General features: G+C 44.2%; 1 protein-coding gene across 2 annotated transcripts in view; it reads right to left on the bottom strand.

Moving 5' to 3' along the window:
* GRM5 (glutamate metabotropic receptor 5) overlaps window positions 1–27,559 on the bottom strand; it is a 355,396-nt gene that overhangs the window by 82,568 nt on the left and 245,269 nt on the right. For both annotated transcript variants that reach the window (XM_040422641.1, XM_040422642.1), the window contains exon 3: window positions 1,641–1,876. In XM_040422641.1, the coding sequence (XP_040278575.1) occupies window positions 1,641–1,876 (236 nt within the window). The remainder of the gene's footprint in view (window positions 1–1,640; window positions 1,877–27,559) is intronic.

The following is a 27,559-nucleotide window of genomic DNA, read 5'->3' as shown; positions in this document are numbered from 1 at the left end:
TGCCACCGTTACCGGCACTGACGTCACGAACTTAAAGGGATCTTGCCACAGGCACACTAAACCTACAACACCCAGGGCACCTCACCTACCACCTGGCCTGGTCCCTATACACAGAGAGTGCCCCAGAGGATCCATGTGCCAACCTCTCCATCACTGCTGTACGCTTGCCTAGGGTCTTCTATAAACTGTGAGTACCAAGAGCAACCCTCGTTTTGCCTATTAACCGTGACCTCACATTCGCTCACCCTGTAGGGCAGCGTAATGCACATTTGTTTGCGACGGGCCAGCCGCCACCATCTTGATTGAAGATCTGGGGCAAAATGTTGCGCGGCCCGTGATAATGTCAGCTGGATTTTGTGCAAAATATTCAATCAAGATGGTGGCACCCGGCCCGTCGCAAGCAAATGGAGGTAAGTATGAGTTTTTTTTATTTTTTTACACCATTTCAAGAAAAATTGATTCACTACCATGAAGCACGAGAACATTTTGTGGACTTTGATTCGCTCAACACTAATTGCAGCATTATTTATTTGTACTGATTTGTGGCATTAGGGTACTTTCACACTAGCGTTGTTAGAACCCGGCAGGCAAACAGATTTTTTTTCCCCCGGAACGGTTAGACTTATTTACTTATTTAAACGGAAAATGCTTATTTACCCGTCTTTCCGGTATCATCCGGAATAACAGGTCCGGTATTTCATTTTTTCAAAGCTAGAAAGAACTGCGCATGCGCAGACTGGAAAACCGTCGATGCGGCAATTTCCGGAACACTGGGTACCGGATCCGGCATTACAATTTCCCATTTCGATGGAAATGAATGCGCAAGTGCGGTAAAGTTCCAGGATTTTGGCCGGACAAAATACTGCAGACAAATACCGTACAAGGGACGGAATGGAAGACATCCTGATGCATACTGAATGGATTGCCTTATATTCGGAATGCATTGGGACAAAACAGAAGCGGTTTTTTTTTCCCGGTATTGAGACCCTTTACCGGATTTCAATACCGGAAAAGCATAACACTAGTGTGAAAGTATCCTTATTTCGGTGTACTGTTAGTCTTCCAACATTATTTATTTTTCTAATTTGTGACCTTAGTTCTATTGACAGTATTAGATCTATATGTATTTGCATTGATTTGCGCAATTTGTTACATATACAGTACTACAGTATTATTTTTGTACTGATGGCATTATTTATGTGCACATCATTACAGAATTATTTGTACTGATTTCTACCATTAGTTATATATACAGTATTACAGCATTATTCATTTGTATTGATTTGTGGCATTATTTATGTGCACAGTATTACAGCATCGCTTATTTGTACTGATTTGTAGCCTTAGTTATATGTGTTGTATTATAACATAAGGCTTTGTGGTATTAGTTGTGTGTACAGTATTACAGCTTTATTTACTTTTACTAATTTGTGGCATTAGTTATACTGACCGTCATAAAAGGAATATTTTAAAGAATGTTTATGAAAAACAGAAAATCATTTTACGGCTATACTAAACATGGATTCTGCTTTTCCTCACATAGCCTTTGCACTCCCGTCTCCCTCCTCTGTGAATTCCTCTGTGTACAAGGAGACATTATGTAATGACCCGTTTATGGAAGGACAGATCGATGCACTCACAGCTGCAGGTCTTGTTGTAGATTTGGTTGTCCTGTGAATATCCTTTCAATTTGCACTTGAACTTGTTTTGCCAAAACTCCTGGAACCAGGGATTGCGGAGATTGGTTTCTGGCCGTAGCTGCAGGTAATAATCGTCAAACCATTTCACATCAGGAGACTGCAGTTTGATGGTTATTCCTCCGGCAGCCTCTCGCTGATAGCTGTCTGTCACATCGTACCTGTCGGCCCAGCCGTCACTGCGGAGATAAATAACACGATAAATCCTCATACAAAAAAATGACCGGCATCCTTATCTGCTTAACATTTTTATAATAGCTACTTTATAAATCTCCACATATCCCTCATTGTTCCCTTCAACCATAAAGCTAATATAGGAAAAATCCAAAGAAGTGATTAAAGGTCTATTTAACGGATAACTGTCATATTTATTTATTTTTTTGCTAAAGTGTAGGGCAAGTGATAGGTAACAATTTAGCAATAGACTTTATTTAGCCAAAATGTTTATTTTTGGTAGAAAACTGGGGCTGAAATGGCCCTTAGCAGCACTCTTCAAAAGAGCGTTGCTAAGGGCCATCCGTCTCCGATTAGAAAAGACGGGCTGTGCAGCCAGACGCTATGCTTCTGCCTCCCGTGCTTCCCTGGGAGACAGAAGGCTGGGCACATGAGTCTTAGGAGTTAAAATTACATTTATATTCCCCCTTTCTATGCAATCTTATGCTCCGTTACATTTACTGACCTGCGATCCCTGTGATAATAATTCATGAAGCAGCCGGCGGAAGTAGAAGCACTGTGCGCAGTGAGCCGGCAGCTGCTTCATTCTTTTCTAATCGGAGACGGATGGCCCTTAGCAACGCTCTTTTGAAGAGTGCTGCTAAGGGCCATTTCAGCCCCAGTTTTCTACCAAAAATAAAAGTTTGGGCTAAATAAAGTCTATTGCAAAATTGTTACCTATCACTTGCCCTACACTTTAGCAAAAAATTAAATAAATTATGACAGTTATCCTTTAAAGGGCACTTCATACGGGTAGATCACTTCCATGTGGTATGGACATAGGCGACTGGTTTGTTACAGTGTATTAGACCTGAATAAGTGTTTCTTTTCATTGACAGCAAACTGTCAGTTTTATACCTCATGCACACGACCGTTGTTGGGTTCCGTTCCGCAAAATGGGGTTCCATTGTTCCGTGATCCGTTTCCGTTTTTGTTTCCGTGTGTCTTCCTTTATTTTTGGAGGATCACCAGACATAAGAAAGTAAAAAAAAATCTAAGTCAAGTTTGCCTTGCAAATGATAGGAAAAAAACGGACGTGGACGCGCGGACGCGGATGACAATCTTGTGTGCCTCCGCGTTTTTTCAGGGTCCCATTGACTTGAATGGGTCCGCGAACCGTTTTCCGTGAAAAAAATAGGACAGGTTATATTTTTTTTGACGGACTGGAACCACGGATCACGGACGTGGATGACAAACGGTGCATTAGCCGAGATTTCAACGGACCCATTGAAAGTCAATGGGTCCGCAGAAAATCACGGAAAACGGAACAAAGGACACGGAACACAACAACGGTCGTGTGCATGAGGCCTCTCTTTGATGTTCAAAAGGGTTTTTCAGGATTACAATATGGATGGTCTATCTTCAGGATAGGTCATCATGATTTGATGGATGAGGGTCCGACTTTCGGCATCACCAATAATCAGCTGTTTGAAAAGGTTGCAGCTCTCTGGTGAGCGCAGCGGCCTTCTCGCAGCTTACCAAGCACAACGCCATATTATGTGTAGTAGCTGTGCTTGGTGTTGCAGCTCATTCACTTGAATGCGAGTGAGCTGCGCCTAGGCCATGTTACTGACGAACGTGACATCAATGGCCTACAAAAAGGCAGAGGTGCTCACTGGTGTCTTGAAACAATCCGCAACAGACCGCAACAATCTGATATTGATGACCTAGCCTGTTTACTCCTATGCAGGGCTTACATAGAATTATGGCTGCACCCATTCACTTAGCTGACCAGCCAAGGTGTCAGAATCAGACCCCCACGCAACAGTTATGGGACCAGTGGTGGACTGGTAGGGGGATAGTACTGAATTCCATTCCCTTCTTTCCATAATATTGAAGCTGCAGCTACCTACGATCACCACTAGGGGGAATTTTTTGCTATAGGACCTTATAATTATTGTACACACTGCTAACACTGGCGTCAGTAGGAGATTATTTTTGATGGGTTCCTCCTTTACTATTTCTAACCTATTAGAAAATGTACTCTTGAATTATTCCAGCACTGGGCAGCAGGGTCCACTTTCCCTGAAGGGGTCTTTGAGGGCAAGAGTATTGCTCAGCAATATTCCCCGCCAGCATTTTGGCAACACGAGGCCCCCTTTTGCAAAATACATTTCTGTATATATTGAAATTTACATCTCAAAGGCAATACAAAATTAAATCTTTTGTGGACAGTTTAGCTTCACATGTTATGACCAACCAGTACTTTAACATTAACGTGCGTAAAAAATAAATAAAATAAAAAATAAAATAAAATACAGCTCTTCCACACTAAGGATGTGCTGGCAAGCTGGGATGGGGACTGGGGTTCCCTGTCTTAATGGTTAGTGGGGACCCAGTGGTCAGACTACCATTAATGTAATATAATAGATAATACATGGATAACCCCATTAATAAACCAAGCTAAGCTGCTTACCATTCATAATGGGTATTATCTGATTTCCCATTATTCATATAGCACCAGCATATTCCAAAATGTGGCACACACTAATCAGGAAACTCTATGTACATCCAAATGTAGTGAGCTCCCCCTAGTGGTGGCTGCAAACAGCAGGAATTATTTCATCTAACAAGTCCAAAAACATATCACTCCATTCTATAGATATGTATTGACTAATGTATGGCATTAATCATCAGAAATTTGGATCTAAACACAGAATTATCCATTAACTTTTATAAAGATACAGTCCAGTTGGTGAGACCCAGTCGGAAGTCTTCCCTTTGGTTGCTCTTGGAGCAGCTGTGTGCATGCTCAACAGCCACTCCATAGAGCTCTACTCAACAGCAGACAGAAAGAGGTGGAAACTGAGATTCCCTGTTCTAGTAATAGGTGAGGTCTCAGTGGTTAGACTTCCACTGATCAAATATTGCAAGGAACCCCCCACAACACAGGGTCAACAAACAAACTGCATGCAGATTTTGGACCTGGTTGGATTTGAACCTCAGACCTCAGGACTAACCACTATTTTCATATTGTCATTATTCACATCAGTTCCTGTCCCCACTGGGATTCACAATCTAAATTCTGAGTGGCATGTGGTAGGAGTCAAGTGGAAAACCACATAAACACAGGAAAAACCTGCAAATGTTGCCCTCAGGGTACCTTCATACAACCGTCACACAGCTGTTTTCAAAACCAGGCAGGGAGTTAAGAAAATAAAGTACTCACCTCGCCACAGGCAGTGCTAGGAACATTTGTTCTGCACTATAGGCAGTGTCTGGTCCTGTCTCTACCAGTGTGGAGTCAGTGTTTTCGGGACTGCCTGTGGCAGGGTGAGGATTTTATTGTATTTTTTTTTTTTTATTTGCTGCCAATATCGTGAGTGGGGGGTTGTGGGGTCTGGGGGCATTATATATACTGGGGCATTTTATATACTTTAGGCACTATGGGGAATTGTATCTACAGGGTGCGATATGGGGCATTTTATATACAGAGGCACTTTAGGGGGGAATTATACCTACAGAGAGGACTGTGGGGAGCACTATATATACTGGAGCCACTATAAGGGCCATTATAGACACTGGGGGCACTAAAGGGGACCATTATTGACATTGGGGGCAATACAGGAGGGTCATTTTAGGCACTGTGGGCACTAAAAGTGGGGCATTATAGACACTGTACGCACTACAGGGGGGCATTATAGGCACTAGGTGGATACAGAGGGCCATTATAGACACTAGGAGCACTACAGGCATTATAGATACTAGAGGAAATATGGTGGGCATTATTTGTTTATATTGGCAGCACTATGGGGGGCATAATATATACTGAGGGCAATGCAGGAGTTGTGGTCTTGAAAAAGAAGGCCACTGAAATTCAGCAATTTGTAACAGCCCTTAAAGAATGGATGAAAAACGGCTGTTAAAAATAAATGGACAGCCAGAAAATGGATGCAAAATGGCCACGATAAACTGACATTGTGTCTTTTTTAATGGCCATTTTTTTCACTGTCCTGTGAATGTAGCCTTAGTCAAATTCGAACCCAGCAGTGCAAGGCAGCAAAACTCTCTCCTCATTTTCGAAGTTTGATCCAATCTATGATACACATTTTTTTTCTTTTCATCTCTCATAGGAATTCCTAAGTAAATTAGATTACTGTAGACAAATTTTGGGTCACTAGGATTAAACCCATTACAGCATTGAATAGGCCAGGCATCCCAATATCCCGGTGATAAGCAGGTGTTCTCTGTATGGAGCAGCTGTCAAACATTATCCATAATTCGATCTAATTGGAGCAGAGACGTTTATTATGTTCTCCTGCAATAATTATAATATAACACAATTAGTCACCGAGCGAAAGAGAAACGGGCACATAATGCAACATGCCATACAACCCAGGAGGACCACATATAGGTCATGCTTAGAGATGAGCGAATTTCTCAAAAATTCGATTCAGCCGGTTCGCCAAATTTTTCAAAAAATATATTTGAATTTTGATATGAATTTATTTGTGGCAAATAGCACAAATACCCCCCCGATAGAGTGGAGAGGGTGTCAGCAGTAAGTTTGTGTTGATGTCACTGATTATTTTGTCCTTCCTCTGATCCGTTAGAACAATAACCCCCAAAAAACAGATCCTGTCTGTGGAGCATCCGCCGCCTTCACTCGGTCAGCATTTGGTCAGTAATCCATCAGTATTGCTAAAGCCAAAAGAAAAACAGGAGTGGATCCAAAACAGAGATGACACGTGAATGGAATATTTGCATGTCTTCTGTGTTTTGTACCCACTCCTGCTTTTGGCTAGCAAATCATAGGCCAATTCTGATGCAATAGGGACCATGTCATGCAGGCCTTACAGCTGTTACATAGACAGGATCCGTTGTGCATCTCATTTTCCTTCCTTCTGAGAGATCAGAAGAAGGGTCAAATAAATGATGATGTCAGCCAGGCCAAAAGGCAAAATGGTGGCCCAGTCATGAAATGGGGAGGGTGGGAACAGCATGAGAAGTCCACAGAGTGGCCCTATGACATAGTGGTGAGGTGGAAGCAGCATGAGGAGCCCACAGAGTATCCCAATGACAGAGTCTGGAGGTGGCAGCAGCATCAGGAGGAGGCCACAAAGTGGCACAATGACAGTCTGGAGGTGGCGGCAGCATCAGGAGGCCACAGAGTGGCACAATGACAGAGTGTGGAGCAGGCAGCAGCAGCATCAGGAGGCCACATGGTAGCACAATGACAGAGTGTGGAGGTGGCAGCAGCAGCATCAGGAGGAGGCCACAGGGTGGCACAATGACAGAGTGTGAAGCAGGCAGCAACAGCAGCATCAGGAGGATGCCATAGGGTGGCACAATAACAGGGTGTGGAGGTGGCAGCAGCATCATCAGGAGGCCAAAGGGTAGCACAATGATAGTGTGGAGGTAGCAGCAGCATCAGGAGACCACAGAGTGGCAAGGTGACATAGTGTGGAGGTGGCAGCAGCTTCAGGAGACCTCAGAGTGGCTAGATGACATAGTGTGGAGGTGGCAGCACCATCAGGAGACCACAGAGTGGCAAAGTGACATAGTGTGGAGGTGGCAGCAGCATCAGGAGACCACAGAGTGGAAAGGTGACAGTGTGGAGGAGGCTGCAGCATCAGGAGACAGGGTGGCTAGGTGACATAGTGTGGAGGTGGCAGCATCAGGAGACCACAGGGTGGCTAGGTGACATAGTGTGGAGGTGGCAGCAGCATCAGGAGACGACAGTGTGGCAAGGTGACATGGTGTGGAGGTGGCAGCAGCATCAGGAGACCACAGAGTGGCAAGGTGAAATAGTGTGGAGGTGGCAGCATCAGAAGACCACAGAAAGGCAAGGTGACATAGTGTGGAGGTGGCAGCAGCATCAGAAGACCACAGTGTGACCTAGTGACAGAGTGGGGAGATAGGTGGCAATACCAGTACCAGCTGAAGATGGTGGGTGAAAGAAGGAGCACTTGGCATCAGATGTGTGGCATCAGGCGGGTTGCAGCATCAGAATAGTAGCTGAGGCAGGTAGCCAGAAGAAACCGGTCTCTTTTGTCAAAGTGTTGGTGTTGCACCATGGATGATCTAGTCTGATGCATCAGGCATTGGTGGGTGGAAATCCTGGCTGATCCACACCTGATTCATCTTGAAAAAGGTCAGTCTCTCCACATTTTGGGTGGACAGGCGAGTTCTTCTTGGGGTAACTATGGCCCCCGCCGCACTAAGCACCCGCTCTGATGCCACACTACTGGCCGGGAAGGACAGCTTTTCCAGAGAAACTCTGTTAGTTGTGGCCACAAATCCAGTTTGGCTGCCCAGTAGTCCAGTGGATCTTAGATGTGGGGTGGTAGGGTGCTGTCCAAGTATGCTACCACATGCTGGTTCAGGTCCTGCTCCAGGTCTAGCTGCTGCTGCTGCTGAGTAGTTTCTTCACTAGGCGGGTGAAGAAAGCTGCTCATCAGCGACTAAGTTGCTGCTGAAGGAGCTGGAACTGCTCTTACCCTCCCACCTTGCCACAGCAGCCATGGCAGAAGAACGTGAGTGCAGATGACCCCCTGGTCAGACCTGCGAGCAGATAGACGATGGCGCAGATAGGCAGCGGCCAACTGACTACATAGGATGTCTCTATAGTAGTTCAGTTTGTCCTCCCTCTCAGCGGGTGTAAAAAAGGCCCCCATTTTGGACCGGTAGCGAGGGTCCAACAAGGTGGAGAGCCAAAAGTCATCCCTCTGCCGAATGGTGACAATTCAGCTGTCACTACGCAAGCAAGAGAGCATGCATCGGGCCATTTGTCCAAGTGACTTGGAGGGACTCCCTGCCTCCATCTCCACTGCATACAGCCATGGTGTGTCTGGGTCCTCTGCCTCATCTTCCACATCGCCCTGTAGCTCCTCTTGCTGCTCCTGTTCTTGCTCTCCTCTCACCTGTGTAGAAAAGCCACCTATTTTGCTACATATTGCTTGTGCTCCAACATCCTCCTCCTCCTCCAGTTCAGCCCCCACAGGGCTCATGTGGCCGTGAAATCTAGGCACCACGTCTCCAGTCCCCTGACCAGCCAGATTTACCAGCATCTGTTCCAGGACATGAAGCAGTGGAATGACGTTGTTCATCCCGTAGTCCTGGTGACTGACAAATAACGTGGCCTCCTCAAAGGGCCTGAGCAAACGGCAGGTGTAGGGGGGTACTGCTTTCCGCTTGGATCATCAAGAAATTGTTTATGGCCTTTCTCTGTTCGTATAGTCGGTTGGGGGATGCCATTCTGTCGCTGCAGCTCAAGGAGGGTGTCCGTTGCGGTGTACAAGTGGCTGAAGTGCATGCAAAGTTTCCTGGTCATTTTTAGGATGTCTTGCAGATGGGTGGAAGACTTCAGGAACCGTTTGACAACCAGATTGAACACGTGTGCCATGCAGGGCACATGGCTCAGCCCTCCTTGAAGCAGCGCTGACACCATGTTCTTCCCATTGTCGGTCACCATGGTTCTGATTTTGAGTTGTTGCGAGAAAGCCAGGATTCGATTTCTTGATGAAGGACACAGAGCAGTTTCTCCCCTGTGTTACTCCGTTTGCCCAGGCAAACGAGGTGCAGAACAGCGTGACACCGTGAGGATGAGGAGGCAGATGCGGACACTGTCGGAGGACCAACGGCGTGAGAACGTGTAGGCGGAAGCGGCGTCACCTGGCCAAGTTGCTGGTGTGTCTGTGCAGGAACCACATTCACCCAGTCGGCCGTAAAGGACATGTATTGTCCCTGACTGTAGTTACTGCTCCACATGTCGGCGCTGCCTTGAACTTTGGCAGACACCTACAGGCTCAAGGACTGGCCCACCTTCTGTTCTACATACGCGTGCAGGGCTGGTACTGCCTTTTTGGCAAAGAAATGACGGCTTGGGGCTCTCCACCTCAGCTCGACACAAGCCATAAGTACTCTGAAAGTTGCACAGTCCACCACTTGGAAAGGGAAGGACTGCAGCACCAGCAACTTGGCCAAGAGCACATTCAGCTTCTGTGCTGTTGGATGAGTGCACGCATACTGTTGTTTCTTGGCAATCGCTTCGGTGATCAATTGCTGACAGAATGACTGATGAGGAGTAGGAGGAGGAGCAGGAGCATCAGGACCAGCAGATGATGGGAAGGACAGACAGCTCCCTTCGGCTGAGGTAATGGAGCCTTGACTGCCTGAAATCGGGTGCGTGGCACTGGGTGATGCAGCGGTTGCTGCGGCAGGCTGGACCACCACATCGGAGCCACAGTTCTCCCAGTCCACATTATGGTGATGCTGCAAATGTTGAAACAGGGCCGTGGTGCCAACATTGGCACCCTAGCCACGCTTCACCTTCTGCCCACAGATTCTACAAATGGCCATGTTCACCTCCTCCAGCGGCTTAACAAAAAACTGCCACACCGCCGAGTAGGTAATTTAACCCCCAACACTCCGCACTGACTGCTACCGCCGCTGCATGAACCCCTGCACCACTACTTTCCGGGCAGGTAGGCTCCTGCGAAGCGGGTGGTCTACCCCGGGCACGTTTGGCTTCCGACATCCCACTGCTGCCACCCTGCTGACTCCCGGCCACGATAGCGACTTGCTGGCTCCACCGCTGCCTCGCGGGCAAGCTGCCACCCTCTTCTCCCGATGATAATGAAGCCCCTAATTCAACCGGGTCCCAAGTGCGATCAGCTACATCATCATCATTGAATACTGTCTGCATGCAACTGGTGCCTCCCCCCGGGGCCCTCGCGCCCCAGTTGTAGGAAATGCTGAGTGGTATGTTGCGGCCTAAATTGTCTCTTTATCTGTGTCACGGTGCTCTAAGCTGGATACGGCTGGACACCAGGCTTTGGCTCCGAAGCAATAAATAGGGGGAATAATTGAGGGATTTGAAGAAATAACTTGAGTCCAGAAGTTCAATGGCAACATTATTTGAATAAACATTTTTCCAAACAGTTTCAGGCTTTGTTTTGGTTCCAGCAGGCTTTAGCATTAAACTGGCAGGCAAACTCAACTCTGCTATATTTTTCTCTCACTCTGCTGTACTGAAAAGCTCACTTGGTGTCTTTGTTTCCACTTTATGCTGCACTTCACTCTTGTAGTTGGACTTATGTTCAGCCAAAAAGTAGGTTAAAATCCTGGCAGCTCCAACATGGAGTCTTAACCAGAACAAACCATAACTGCCCCACCTCCTTCTGGTAGCAAGCAGCACTGGCTCACTTCTGCCCAAAGGGGGTGGGGGGTGGGATGGTAAGTTCCATTCTCTCTAAGGATAGCTCTTCCATTTACGCTGTCACCTGCTGTTTCCGGGGCCAGCTCCAGGTTCATGTGGGCCCTTGGACGATAAATCTCAGTGGGCCCCCTTGTGGCATTTGTCAAATGTCACCACGGCATCTGAGAGTGTTAAAAAACTGAAGCGCGGGCTTCCTGCTCAGACGCGCCTTCCCCCAGTGGAGATCAGGGAAAGCACCCTGTTCTAAAAATGAGCCGCAGCCTGTACTAGGCTTCCAGGCTCATTGTTTGTATATCCTAGTTCAGGCCACTAGGTGGCAGCACTAAACTGTGATATAGTTATTTCTATAGAGAATAATGGAGCAATTTCCATTATTCTGTATAAGTTGCAATCTGATGAAAAGTAATTTAAATAGGATTTTTCCTATTACCCAGGCTGTAAACTCCCCTATTGAACCCTGTTCTGCTTAAATACTGTGGAATTATTCCTCCCTATCCTTTCCCTACACTTCTATTGAGCAAAATAGAGGTTTTCAAGTCTTTCCTAGCACTGTCCCTGGTGCCTGCTGACGTCTCTCCCTGCACTAAGTACATTAGAAAATGACTGAATCCAAGATGGCTGGGGCTATTTATAGGGCTGTGACATCACAGGGCTGGCTGGTTGCTGATTGGCTGAATGCATGGCATTGTGGGTGATCCCTTGTTCCCAGAGTTCTTTGCTCCATGTCCTAACACGTGCAGCAGCCATTTTAGGAAAAAATGAGATTCGTTACCACAAAACGTGAGGAAATTCGGATTTGGTGCGAAGCAAATTTTTCCTAAAATCTGGATCGAATTCCACTTCATCAAATTCGATTCACTCATCTCTAGTCATGCTCTATCTTGCTCAAGGATAGGGTCTCTCTTTAACTGCAGGGGAGGGGGCTTGGTATTAATGTGTGCCTTTTCCTTAAAGGGGTTCTACGGGAACTAAGAAAATGAAAATACCTAAATATTACTTTATTATAAATATATTCCCAAATACCTTTCCTTAGTTATAATGGCTTGTATTGTCTAGGGAGCAATCATCAGGGGAAACAAAATGGCCGCCGTCTTATTACTAAACACAAAACCTGTCCTAATCACACAGCAGAACAGGTTACTTCAAGATATTATGCTAAAGGATTGCCTCATCCTCCTCTCTGCTCTGCTTGTCAGGAATTATGATCATGAATACAGTTTAATATGATCTTCAGCTGAATCTCTGTAGGGATGGAGTTCATGAGGAGACATGAAATACAGAGAGCACTTGTATACAGTCTCCATTACCACAGCCCCACATTACCACAGTTTGTCCTGTCCATCCACTCACTTCTTCATGTCTCCTCATAAACTCCCTCCCTACAGAGATTCAGCTAAAGATCTTATCATCTGTATTCAGGATCATAATCTCTGACAAGCAGAGCAAAGAGGAGGATGAGTGATTAGGCCAGGTTTTGTGTGCAGTAATTTTGTTTCTCCTAATGATTGCTCCCTAGACAAAATGAGCCATTATAACAAATGAAAGGTATTTGGGAATATATTTATAATAAAGTAATACTTAAGTATTTTCATTTTCTAAATTCTCGGAGAACCCCTTTAAAGACATTACTTCAATGTGTATCCATTGATGTCCTCCAGACCTATGAGGAGCATTCGGAGCTATAGCTAGGAAATGGCGCTCTCCTTGGTTCCCTTCCCTATTATATCAATGAGTTGATGTCAACTCAGCTATATTCACTAATGTCATGTATAAGCAGTGGTATTCACACACTGTACTGATTTGAGGTTGTTATCTATCATCCTATAGGTCCTAAAGTAGCTTATATTTCCACTACAATTGCGTGAGAAGCTCCACCTGTTAAAGTGTGGGGACGGACTGTGTTACATTGCTGCCCCCTGTGGTCAGGAAGGGTGTTGTCTGAGGTCACATCCTGTGGAGCTAATTTAAAGACTATGTTAGAGTAAGTAGCATTGATGTAAATGAAAGATGGTGGTCTATGGTTTTTGATTCTCTGATGATTCCTGTAGAATTGGTGACCACAATGTTTCCTCATTCAGGAACAACTGAAGCCATAGATCCCACCACACAGCTCTCCATTTCTCAGCTTTCTGGAGTATTTTGAGTTTGGGATGTGGTTAAAGTACACATGCTCCTTAGGCATCCAAAAAAATGTTGTGTGCAACCTAGTTATCTTTGGTCTTGTTGCATATATTCTTTCACTTCATGCTTGCTTAGTGGGTGGGCTCTTCCTGGTATAATGTCAGAGCTGTTGAGTGATCTGAGCCAATCCAATATCTCTATCCTGATGTTCCTCCTCCCCTCTCACTGAATGAGACTCACATGGACAGTTGTAGAGAGAAACTGCAGCTACATCTCCCTCCTCTGTCCTCTATTTACTTTTTTTACCCTAGATGGATTTTTTTGGTGACCAAGGAGGATTCTGAACATTTTTACAGGAGAACTACAGGCTGCTGGAAGATGAGAAAGATGCCACTTTCCCCAAGTACAGTCATGTGAAAAAATTAGGACACCCTTTGAAAGCATGTGGTTTTTTGTAACATTTTTAATAAATGGTTATTTCATCTCCGTTTCAACAATACAGAGAGATTAAAGTAATCCAACTAAACAAAGAAAACTGAAGAAAAGTCTTTTCAAGATCTTCTGTAAATGTCATTCTACAAAAATGCCTATTCTAACTGAGGAAAAAGATAGGACACCCTCACATGTATTCCCTCTTAAATTGGCTCAGATCTCACACAGGTATATCACACCAGGTGCACATAATTAGTAGATCGTTACTCTGCATGTTGAATGAGGCTTGCCCTATTTAAACCTCAGACATTTAGTTTGGTGTGCTCCTGACTGTTGAAGTGAGAGTGAGCACCATGGTGAGAGCAAAAGAGCTGTCAGAGGACTTCAGAAAAAAGATTGTAGCAGCCTATGAGTCTGGGAAGGGATTTAAAAAGATCTCAAAAGATTTTGAAATCAGCCATTCCACTGTCCGGAAGATAGTCTACAAGTGGAGGGCTTTCAAAACAACTGCCAACATGCCCAGGACTGGTCGCCCCAGCAAGTTCACCCCAAGAGCAGACCGCAAGATGCTAAAAGAGGTATCCAAAAACCCTAAAGTGTCATCTCGAGAACTACAGCAGGCTCTGGCTACTGTTGATGTAGAAGTACATGCCTCTACAATCAGAAAGAGACTGTACAAGTTTAACTTGCATGGGAGGTGTGCAAGGAGGAAACCTTTGCTTTCCAAGAGAAACATCGAGGCCAGACTGACATTTGCCAGCGATAAAGTTGACAAAGACCAGGACTTCTGGAATAATGTTCTTTGGACAGATGAGTCCAAAATTGAATTATTTGGACACAACAGCAGAGGACATGTTTGGCGTAAACCAAACACAGCATTCCAAGAAAAGAACCTCATACCAACTGTGAAGCATGGAGGTGGAAGTGTCATGGTTTGGGGCTGCTTTGCTGCAGCAGGACCTGGTCAGCTCACCATCATAGAATCCACGATGAATTCTACTGTGTATCAGAAGGTGCTTGAAGAACATGTGAGACCATCAGTTAGAAAATTAAAGCTGAAGCGGAACTGGACCATGCAACATGACAATGACCCAAAACATACTAGTAAATCAACCAAAGATTGGCTGAAAAAGAAGAAATGGAGAGTCCTGGAATGGCCAAGTCAAAGTCCAGATTTGAATCCCATTGAGATGCTGTGGGGTGACTTGAAAAGGGCTGTACGTGCAAGAAACCCCTCAAACATCTCACAGCTGAAAAAGTTCTGCATTGAGGAGTGGGGTAAAATTTCCTCAGACCGATGTCGAAGACTGGTAGATGGCTACAAGAACCGTCTCACTGCAGTTATTTCAGCCAAAGGAGGTAACACTCGCTATTAGGGGCAAGGGTGTCCTATCTTTTTCCTCAGTTAGAATAGGCATTTTTGTAGAATGACATTTACAGAAGATCTTGAAAAGACTTTTCTTCAGTTTTCTTTGTTTAGTCGGATTACTTTAATCTCTCTGTATTGTTGAAACGGAGATGAAATAACCATTTATTAAAAATGTTACAAAAAACCACATGCTTTCAAAGGGTGTCCTAATTTTTTCACATGACTGTATGTTATGTTACAAAGGTTCATCACTTCACATTTACCACTGATTTGTGTGTAAAAGCTTATTAACAGTTGTGCTTTAACCTTTTTAGTTTTTGAGTGGCGCGTTCACACTGCCTGATATAAACTTCTCCAAGGTGCAGGTTATCCAGTGTGAATTTCGGTGCAGGCTTGGATTGCTCTTTTCATGCATTAGTAATCCTTTTAAGGTTCTGTAGCGTCTTTCACGTTGCTTTTAAGCCTTAGCCTGGCAGCCTCGCTGTTCTGAAGTTTCAGCACGCGGCGTGTTTCTTTGATCTTATCAATATGACATTAATTATGGGGCTCGTGGAATTGGCTTGCAGCGTATTCATTGACTTAGTAGAAGTTTTCTGAAAAGTTTTTCTCAGATTGTGAATTGACTCATTTAATCACCTTTTTATCGAAACCTACGGCAAAATTCATTCAAGCATCTTCTACAGGAACTTTCTGTTATTTGCATAACAGACGAGAACTGAGGCTGAAATAAGAATCTGCATTAAAGCGGTTAACAACCCTCTGTTCATGAAACCCATTTGGATATATGGACATCATAGAGCGGTGCGGCCCAATTAGGACGCACCCTCTAGGCACCAGATGGGAGAGTCTCTTATACTGTCCAGGTAAGAAATGTGAATGGCCGCCATATAATAGACCATTTGTCTGGCCAGATAACACTTCCCGAAATGTGATGTCTCCTGGGGGTGCGGAGAACCAGACCCTGCCTCTGATGAGTCAACCCCTTTAAAGTATTTCAGCATTCATTGCATTACATGATGGAAATATAGCTACTTAATAGGATGTTTGGGTAAATCATAGGGATCCATCATGTTCCATTATTTGATCGCTGCTCCAGATTAGAGACCTCAGGTTCCTCCATATGCCCCTATACGGCATGTAGATAATACTGACCTCAACAGTTACAGTCCTGTGGTCTCCTAAAAGCTGCATCTTATTGCTAGGCAACTGGACTCTTTCTCCTCTCCTACTCTAACTCCAGTTCCTGCTGTGGCCTTGCTGGATGTGGCCACTGTACTCCTGCTCTAGCTGCTTAGCAGTCTCAGTTGCTAAGGCAATCAGCACCCAAAAATGACTTCAGTCTGGCAGGGGATTGACCTGCCATGCATTGGTTGATGATAGTGGTTCATAATCTCTCCTGGCTTTTATTCCTTGTGCTATTGGTTTGTGACTCCTGATTGACCTTGTTTCTGGAGATTGCCTCTGTCTTGCCCTCTTGATTGTTGGTCTAGTAATTGCTGTCCTACTCCTGTCTCTGACCTTCCTGCCTTGTCCTCTGGCCTATCACATCCAGGCAGTTGTCTTGCTGATGACCCTTCGTCCTGTTCCTAACTACGCTACAACTACATCAGTGCTACTGGGGGATCGCAAACTGAGAATCTTCCTGCAGTCCAAAAGTGTGAAGATCAGAAAAGCCTTAAGACTCCAAACCCCTGTCTAGCCAGCTTAGACAATTCATGTCTCTGATCCCATACCAATAGAAAGCAGTTTCCAAGATTTGGGGGGTTTTGCTAATTTTTTGGTTCAAAATTCTGTGCATGTTAAAATTTTGTCTACAGGCAGTCACCACTAGGGGGAGCTTAGGATCTTGCAGCATACAGTTTTATCATAGAGTTCAATGTATAAAAAGTATACAGTAAGCTCTTGAGCTCCTTCTACTGGTGGCTGCAGACAACCAGAATGATATCAATTTACCTCTATGTCCATGCATGGAGCTCTGTTTAAAGAGGACCTTTCACCAGAATAAAGCCTCTAAACTAACTATACAGACGTGTAGAGCGGCGCCCAGGGTTTTATTATGGTGAAAGGTCCTCTTTAAGAAAGATATAAGTAAATGTTACACTGACATTTGGACCAAAAAATGACACAATGTTAAAAAGTGGACATTCACATTAAGCATAGAAACATTGTACATAAGGCCGAAAAAAGACATTTGTCCATCCAGTTCGGCCTGTCATCCTGCAAGTTGATCCAGAGGAAGGCAAAAAAAAAAACTGTGAGGTAGAAGCCAATTTTCCTCACTTTAAATTCCTTCCCGACTCCAATCAGGCAATCAGAATAACTCCCTGGATCCACGACCCCTCTCTAGTAGCTATAGCCTGTAATATTATTACACTCCAGAAATATATCCAGGCCCCTCTTGAATTCCTTTAGTGAACTCCCCATCACCACCTCCTCAGGCAGAGAGTTTCATAGTCTCACTGCTCTTACCGTAAAGAATCCTCTTCTATGTTTGTGTACAAACCTTCTTTCCTCCAGACACAGAGGATGTCCCCTCGTCACAGTCCTGGGGATAAATAGATGATGGGATAGATCTCTGTACTGACCCCTGATATATTTATACATAGTTATTAGATCTCCCCTCAGTCGTCTTTTTTCTAACGTGAATAACCCTAATTTTGATAATCTTTCAGGGTACTGTAGTTGCCCCATTCCAGTTATTACTTTAGTTGCCCTCCTCTGCACCCTCTCCAGCTCTGCTATGTCTGCCTTGTTCACAGGAGCCCAGAACTGTACACAGTACTCCATGTGTGGTCTGACTAATGATTTGTAAAGTAAGTAGTAGGAATATGTTCTCATCACCGGCATCTATGCCCCTTCTGATGCAACCCATTATCTTATTTGCCTTGGCAGCAGCTGCCTGACACTGCTTTTTGCAGCTTAGTTTGCTGTTTATTAAAATTCCTAGATCCTTTTCCATGTCAGTGTTACCGAGTGTTTTACCATTTAGTATGTACGGGTGACTTGCATTATTCCTTCCCATGTGCATAACTTTACATTTGTCAGTGTTAAACCTCATCTGCCACTTATCTGCCCAAGCCTCCAGTCTATCTAGATCGCTCTGTAGTAGTATACTGTCCTCTTCAGTGTTAATTACTTTACACAGTTTAGTGTCATCTGCGAAAATTGATATTTTACTATGCAAGCCTTCTACAAGATCATTAATAAATATATTGAAGAGAATAGGGCCCAATACTGACCCCTGAGGTACTCCACTAGTGACAGTGACCCAATCTGAGTGTGTACCGTTAATAACCACCCTCTGTTTTCTATCATTGAGCCAGTTACTTACCCACTTACAGACGTTTTCTCCCAGTCCGAGCATTCTCATTTTATATACTAACCTTTTATGTGGTACAGTGTCAAATGCTTTGGAGAAGTCCAGATACACGACATCCATTGATTCGCCGCTGTCAAGTCTAGAACTTACCTCCTCATAGAAACTGATTAAATTAGTTTGACATGACCGATCCCTCACGAAGCCATGCTGATATGGCGTTATTTGCTTATTTCCGTTAAGATTCTCTAACATAGCATCTCTCAGAAAACCTTCAAACAGTTTACCCACAACAGATGTTAAACTTACCGGCCTATAGTTTCCAGGCTCTGTTTTTGGACCCTTTTTGGATATTGGCACCACATTTGCCATGCGCCAATCCTGTGGGACATTCCCTGTCAGTATAGAGTCTGCAAATATCAGAAATAAGGGTCTGGCTATGACATTACTTAATTCCCTTAGGATACGGGGGTGTATGCCATCCGGTCCTGGCGATTTGTCTATTTTGATCTTTTTAAGTCGCTGTTGTACTTCTTCCTGGGTCAGACCGGACACTTTTAATGGGGAATTTATTTTTACATTCTGCATGTCATCTGACAGTTTATTTTCCTCAGTAAATACATTGGAAAAAAAAATATTTAACAGCTTTGCTTTCTCCGCGTCGCTCTCTGCGACTCCCCCCTCATTACTCTTTAAAAGGCCGACACCTTCAGATTTATACTTTTTAACATTTATATAATTGAAGAACATTTTAGGGTTAGTTTTACTCTCTGGCAATTAATCTCTCGGTCTCTAGTTTGGCCGCTTTTATTTGTTTTTTACATGTTCTATTTTTTTCCTTATAGTTTTTCAGTGCTTCCGTGCTACCCTCCTGTTTTAGTGTTTTATATGCTTTCTTTTTGTCATTTATTGCTTTCTTTACAGTTCTATTTATCCACATTGGTTTCTTTTTGTTCCTTAACCTTTTATTCCCATACGACATGTACCTCTCACAATGAGCTTTTAGGATGCTTTTAAAGATATCCCATTTTGTGGCTGTATTTTTATTTGTGAGGACTTTATCCCAGTTAGTTAGGCCTATGGCCTCTCTTAGTTGGCTAAATTTAGCTTTTTTGAAGTTTGGTATTTTTGTTCCTCCCTGTAGAAACGCTCTTTTGAATGATAATTGGAAGGTTATTACTTTATGGTCACTATTTCCCAGGTGTCCCCCAACCTGCACGTCTGTTGTTCTGTCAGGCCTATTGGTTAATACTAAGTCCAGTATGGCCGTCCCTCTAGTCGGGTCCTGAACCAGTTGGGAGAGGTAATTGTCTTTGGTTATTGCCACGAACCTGTTTCCTTTATGAGATATACAAGTTTCAGTTTCCCAGTCTATATCTGGGTAGTTGAAGTCCCCCATAATAAACACCTCATTATGATTTGCCGCCTCGTCTATCTCATTTAGAAGTAGATTTTCTGTGGACTCTGGTATATTAGGTGGTTTATAGTAAACTCCTATTAGTAATTTATTGTTGTTTTTAGCTCCATGTATCTCTACCCACAGTGACTCCACATGTTCATGTCCCTCACTTATATCTTCACGGAGTGTGGGCTTTAGACAGGACTTTACATAAAGGCAGACCCCTCCACCTCCGGTTTTGACGATCCTTTCTAAACAGACTGTAACCTTGTACATTAACCGCCCAGTCATAGCCATCATCCAGCCATGTCTCAGTTATTCCCACTATGTCATAGTCCTCCTCACACATCACTAATTCCAGCTCCCTAGTTTTATTAGTCAGGATTCTGGCATTAGTATACATACATTTGAGAGGTTTATGTATACTTTTTACCCTACACCCTTCCTTCTGAACTGTTCTAGTCCCTCCTTCCATTCCTCCCCCAGTCCCCCTCTCCCACTACCTTGCCCCCGGTCTCTATCTGCACTATCTTCCCATCCTGTAACGTAATTACCCTCCCCCCCAGTCCCTAGTTTAAACACTCCTCCAACCTTCTAGCCATCTTCTTCCCCAACACAGCTGCCCCTTCCCCATTGAGGTGCAGCCGTCCCTACGATAGAGCCTGTAGCCGATAAAGAAGTCGGCCCAGTTCTCCAGAAACCCAAACCCCTCCTTCCTACACCAGTTCTTGAGCCACTTGTTAATTTCCCTAATCTTCCGCTGCCTTTCTTGTGTGGCCCGTGGTACAGGTAGTATTTCGGAAAATACTACCTTTGAGGTCCTTGCCCTAAGGTTTTGACCTAAATCCCTGAAATCATTTTTAAGGACTCTCCACCTACCCCTAACTTTGTCATTGGTTCCGATATGGACCATGACCGCTGGATCTTCTCCAGCCCCTCCCAGTAATCTGTCAACCCGATCCGCGATGTGTCGAACTCTAGCGCCAGGAAGACAGCACACTGTTCGGCAAACACAGTCTTTGTGACAGATTTCCCTATCTGTTCCCCTAATAATGGAGTCTCCCACTACCAGCACCTGTCTGGCCTGCCCTGCTTTCCTGGTTCCCTGCTTACTGGAGCTGACATTCCCCTGACTGGCAGAGGAAGTGTCCGGCTGCGGCAGTGCCGTCCCTGGACTGATATCTCCCTCATCTGCCAAACGTGCAAACTTGTTGGGATGTGTCAGATCAGGGCTAGCCTCCCTGGCACTCTTCCCTCTACCCCGCTTTCTAACTGTTACCCAGCTAGCTACCTCACTTTCCTCAGCCTCCTCTCTGTCACCCTCCCCCTCATCTACCCCAAAGAGTGCTTGCTCGGTGAGAAGCAAACTCTTTTGCAAATTGTCAATGCCTCTCAGTGTTGCAACTTGCCCATTTAGAGACTCAATTTGCAATTCCAAACGGGTAATTTGCTCACATCTTGAACAAAGATATACACCCTCGAACGGCTGTTCCAGGACTGCATACATCATGCGAGATGTGCACTGGACTGCGCTGTCAATTGTGCAACACATACTAAATGGGGATTACACCACAAAAGCGAAAATAACAATATAATGTAGTACTAAGAAACTGGCTAATTGCAGTCCCCCACTGAAGTCCCTGAATCTAAAGTCACTTAATCTTAAGTCACACACTTACGCAACCACACTTAATCAACCACGCGTTGCGGTCAAACTCACGTTATATATCTCCTTATATAAATATAAATGCAGCTCACTACACCAGACTGGTTTGTTTTCCCTCTGGATTAAAAAAAAAAAAGACATGCACACAGGGCAGTCATGAGACAACCTATAATCTATGACTAAGCATACTATAGCCCAGCAAATATAATAATCTAAAGCCACAGGTTATACTGGATTTTCTTAGTTTTATATATTTTCAGTATGAATATCCGTCATACCCATTTTACCTTCTATTATGGTACACGCATCCTTTATTCTGCAACACGCATCCCGTGTTATTAAGGTTAATGAATGCACTCATTAGGCCGTAGCCCAGTCTATTATGCTTTGCAAAATCTGTTCCCAGCCTACATGATTATTCTAAAAACTGCTGTTATGCCCACACGTAATCGTTCCTTTGCCAAATCTCTGACTAATAGTATTTTATGGGTTATTTTCGGCCCAGGCTTCTCTTATAGACGCAGTTATCATTATTCTTGAGGATTGAGGCTCCTGTAATACTTTAATGGATGTTGATGGTTAGTAAACAATATTAAAACATCCTTGATCGGCGGCAAAAGCTACATGTCATCTGTGCCGGAGGGATAAACCAGATATTGGGGCATTTCTGTAAAGAACTGAAGGATCAGCGTCCATCAGTGCAGAGATTTAAATCTGACCTTACCAATTCCCTGCAGCTCCGCCGTTTAACAGGCTCCGATGCTCCGGTGTCAATATGACATGTGACCACTGCCGCCAATCACTGGTCACAGCGGTGACCTCTGTGGTATCTACACATTACCTTTACAGCTATTGGCTGCTGCAGTCCAATCTCACTTCATCAGTAGAGCCTGGTAAACAGAGACTGGCGGAGCACCAGGATCGGGAGTAGTAGGGGATTGGTAAGGTGACTATTACTCCTTTTGTTTTTTTGTTTTTATAACATTGCAAGATGTTTGTACAAAAAAAATCATGGGTCTGGTGACCCCTTTAATATGGGGCTTGTACCTGCAACCCACTGAACCTCTATTTACAGGGCTGGCATACAGGGTAGAGCTGGCACTAAAAGCCTAATCATTTCAAATTTAGGGAGATGTGGATCAGAACTGTCACTCTCATTCCCGTAGGACTGATGTGGCTTGACATTATTTTTGACAAGTCTGTCAAAAAATTGCATTCAATTCATTTCGTTGAGGACCCCAATTTCTCATCTCATGAAATGCTAGCTAAACCCTTGACAGGTGGCAACTCAGATCATAACCACTGGGCGGCCACATATCGCATGAACAATTCCCAACAGAGTATCACAAAATCACGTTTTTAGATTTTTTTCCAAACCTGGTCATTTCGAATCCTGAAATGGTGGGATATGTGGTGCCGAGAGGAGATGTAAAGAAGGGCACTTCTTGGACGTGGACCCTTTGCTCTCCAGCAGCTCATCATGGAGCACCCCCGTATGTCTCTGTATCAATCCACCAGTAATTCATTAGCTCAATCCCTTAATCTACTGAACGACACGGGGCTGCTTTTAAGGTGGCAGCGTGCCCCCACTTACCCACTAGGCCTATGAGCAGCTGAACAGGTTGCATATATGATATGCCTCCCCCATCTCTCTGGCTCCTGAAGGTTATTAGTGAGATATAGATAAGAATGTAAAACCTCTGCCATCCCTTTATCCAATGGTAAATTACAAATATAACATACATCACATGCTACTAGCAGCCGGTCACAATGGTGGACACGTTGCCCGGCCATGTCCGTATAGCAGCCCGCAAACAGTGGGTCCGCAATATACGGGCAACGGCCATGTGCACCCCGCATCATGGATGCAGACCCATTCACTTAAAAAGGGCTGTTAATTTGGAAGGTCCAGTGCGGAACAGAGGCACGGAACCCCATGGAAGCACTCTGCTTGTGCCTCCGCACCGCAAAAAAGCAGTGCATGCAATACTTTTTTGCATTGCGGACGGATCATGGACTTATTTAATTGGAATGGGTCTGGATCCATTGCGGTCCCCAGTGCACAGAACGGCCAACCAGCGGCCGTGTGCATGAGGCCTTAGATATTATGTGTACAAAGGCAGAAATAACGGCGTAGACTTTACTCTTATATGACTATAGCTTTTTCACAACAAACCATAAGGCAAAGCTGATATGGAACAAGACATGTACTGTACAATACAATGTAAGAGAGATTTAAACACCGGGGGGTCCATCGGAATCACACAGGATGAGGTGCATTATCCTGAAGGATAAGTATACAGTATATTATTTTCCCTTCATTAAATAAATAGGGGGGAATTAATCATAGACACGCATTTTACAGCAGTCTATGATATTCCCTGCGCTGCCGGAGACGACGCTCACACTTCACCACAACTTCATTTGTCTGTGCACCAGAAATGAATTCTATCCCAGCCCCAAGACAGCGTAGATTTCAGTCTTTTTTACGGCAGAAAACTGTCGTAAAAGAAGATAAATATGCAGGGGCTGCTGTGCCCAACCCCACCCCGCTCTCACCAGGCCCCCTTTTCAGGAAAGTGGTGAAGTTGGCAGAGAAATGTCACTTTGCGCAAGTGGCGCTAAAAAAGTCAGAAACATGGTGTCAGAAAACTGGTGTGGAGGGAATGATAAATTCCCCCCATAATGTCTACTGTTTTGCAAGCTAGAAGCGATCAAATAAATCTCACATGAAAAGAATATTGATTTTATCACATCTGCATAAATCTATGAAGCTTCTAAGTAGACTACAAGCAATCAATGGGATGTCAAATAAAGATGGACTTTTCAATTAAAATAAGAACATCCAAAAACAGACCGGCAAGTATCTCTCCAGGCTCCTGCATAGACATGCATTCTGGTCTTGACCGAGCATGAGTATGTCCTGAACGAGGAGAGGAGAGGAGAGAAGCTGCTGCTAGACATCTCTGACCATACCGTTGGTTGAAATTGTTGAAAAGTTGAAATTCATCTACTGTCGGGAGACAGTTGTGAGGCCACCATAAACATAAGATGGTCAACCATTCCTGCCAAAATTGGAAGGTTTGGCTGGTATTTGTCTGAAGTGCATGGCAAGCTTGAGTGGCACTATCCTTATTATCCTGTTTTTCCTCTGAGCTGCCCAGTAGCTCATTTAGTCTTTCTTTTGGTGGTGGTGCCTTCAGATCCTCTACTAGTTGGGGTGCCTCAAGACTCTATGTTTGTACAACACTTAATAAAGGGGTTTTCTGGGAGTTAAATATTGATGACCTATCCTCAGGATAGGTTATCAATATCAGATCAGTGGAGGTCCAACTCCCAACTCCCCCCGCAAATCAGCTGGTGTGCAGACGAGTTTTACAGCCCATTCATAGTGTCTGAAGCATGGCGCTGCACATTTTATAGAGTCTATCCTCAATATTTCAACTCAGTCCTGTTGACTTGAATGAGAGGCGAAAAGGCCAATCCCTTCTGTGACAGATGTTAGGAGATCAAGGAGACTGGCGGAGCGTGGAGGAATCTACCAGCCTCTTTGATTACTCTTGATTCAGTGTTGTTGTCGTTTATGACCACTCCCCTTGTTTCAGGTTTAGCTTAGTAGTTATTACTTCTACCCTATTTAGTCTTACCCCACCCTTCTGACTGTGCGGTAAGATAGCTTCATTTTGGTTGTGGAAGAGCTGGTGTGTTGTCCTCTCTGGAGTTCCTGCTCGTCCATTTCACTACAGAAGTTAAGTGTTGCATTTGTGTTTTGTTTTCCCTTCCATGTTGGTTGTTACTAGGCCTCAGGGAGACACTTGTTTCTTCATCTGGGAAGGAACGGGTTGTCTCAGCCCTGCCAATATCCATAGGGGTCTTTAGGGTCTCTAGGGTCCCAGGTTCCTGGGTATGCGCATTCCAACCTTCAAGGGGTGCCCATACGGTTAGGAGTCAGGGCCAGGAATAGGGTTCCCTAGGAGGTGACCTTTTCCTTTCCCTAGTGTTGAGGTCTAGTGGCTTTCCCTTTCCCTCTTGGTTGTCAGTGTGGTGTTTCCTCTTATACCTCATCCGTGACCGTGACCAATGGATGTGCCATCACAGGCAAAGGAATAGGAAGGCTTCACTTGGGCCTTTTAAACAGCTAATCAACATGGGTACTGCGTCCAGCAGTGCAAAAGAGTCATAAACGTGCCCATAATCTAATGATAATGATGACTGTGCTAACTCTGCTCCATTCTATACTGCAAAGCTTTGGAAAAAATATAGAATTTTATGATGATATATATTTTTTAATTTATAAGAACAGGTTCTCTTTCCCTATCATATATCAGAGATCACAAGCTGTCCACCACCTCCTGTCCCAATTTTTTTCTTTATTTGCCAATCTGTTTGTTCACCCAGGAGACCATTCCTGCTAATGTCATGACAAAAGTGAGATTGGTAGAATTTGCTTCCTGACATTTCATTCGCTGTATAATTAGGGTCCGGCTGATAGAGCTACAGGTTACTTACATTTCAGTCTGTTTATGTCAAGCTGTAGGAAACAAAGTGCTGATGGTTCCCAGAATATGCTCAAGTTCTTTGGCTTAAAGCTCCTTGCCACGCTGAGTCTATTGTTCGAGACTGTTACAAGGAAGCACGACCCTCGACTAGAGGCGATTAAAAATAAGTCTAAATGTGCTCTAACCCTATGGGATTTTTCTGTGACTCTACAATAAAGCTCCTAAATTAAAGAATGGAAGTAAAATAACCCAAAATGTGTTAATTTATGGAACAGTTTGTTACAATGTACGGTATCTAATATTTATATAATGCCAACAAAATTTGCAACATTGTACAAGAAGCATTATAAAGGTCTTCATTTCTTTCTCATGGCTTGCTTATATTTGCTGCCCACCAAAGAAATTGAGGAGGAATATACTATAATATAATATGATCACTTAGCCTACTGGCCGTTGGGAAGCAGAGGGCCACAGTACAGTTCTGCTCAGGGGCCCTTTATGTCTACCTCTGCCCTAACGACAGTTCCCTAAGGAGACACATATCAACATATGTTATCAATGTCAGATAGGTGCTGGTCCTATGTCTGGGAACCACTTCTATCTCCAAAATGGGACCCCTGAAGTGAACAGAGAGCAGCCGCGCATGGTCATCCCCCCTCCGTCCACCGCTATGGGAGTCCCAGAAATAGCCAAACACTCGCTCAGCTATTTCCGGTAGTCCCAAACCAGTGAATGGAGAGGCGGGCGTGCATGCGCTGTGCGCTCTGCATTATGTTCACCACTATGATACTTCCGAAAATAGGTGAGTGCATTCGCTCAGTTATTTTCGGCTCTCCCATAGCAGTGAATGGACAACGCGTCACACAGGCGCGGTGCACCGCTCTCCTTCACTTTGGGGGCCCCGCTCTGGAGATAGAAGCAGGTCTCAAAGGTGGGACCTGAACCAAGCTGACATTCATTGTGTATCCTAGTGAAATGCCATCAGTGTCTGAGATGATCACATCCCTTTAAGCAGATTTTATGTGAAAAGAAAAATCTTATTCACTGTATTACAATTTATATTAGTATTTAAATGTTTCACTAGTCTTATCATCTCTGCTTGCTGTCATTGAATAAGGACCTTATTATTTACATCCGGAGGTTGGAAACCTGCACAGAAAATGACGATAATGTTCTAGTTCATTAAGGGAATGCATGATGTTTTATTAATTAATAGAACACTGACACCTAGTGGTAAGTTGCTGAGAAAATGTGAAATGTAGAATAAAAAGGGAAAAAAAGGAAGGCAAGCAAAGCAGGAACACTTTAGAATTTAGCATTTGGAAAATATATTGCATTTACTTATTTCTAAGACTTTACTCCTAGTAAATCTACTGCTAACTTTAATAACAATAATAATATTACATAAAACTACATTATGCATAAAAAAATAACACCTACGCTTCAAATAAATATAGCAACCAGGGGATCTGATACACTGCACCAACAAACGCCCACCCCAAACCTAAAGCATATAATGGTTATATATATATATATATATATGAATCCGTGAATCCGTCAGAGGCCTGCTCTGAATGCTCGATCTGTAGTCCTTACCTGTGAACTTCTGGCAGCTCCTAAAAGCTCATTATAGCTTAAAGGGGTTCTGCAGTTTGTTTAAACTGATGATTTATCCTCTGGATAGATC

Source organism: Bufo bufo, chromosome 3, assembly GCF_905171765.1.
Source record: "Bufo bufo chromosome 3, aBufBuf1.1, whole genome shotgun sequence".
NCBI lineage: Eukaryota > Metazoa > Chordata > Amphibia > Anura > Bufonidae > Bufo > Bufo bufo.
This window is presented reverse-complemented; position numbering and strand designations above follow the sequence as displayed.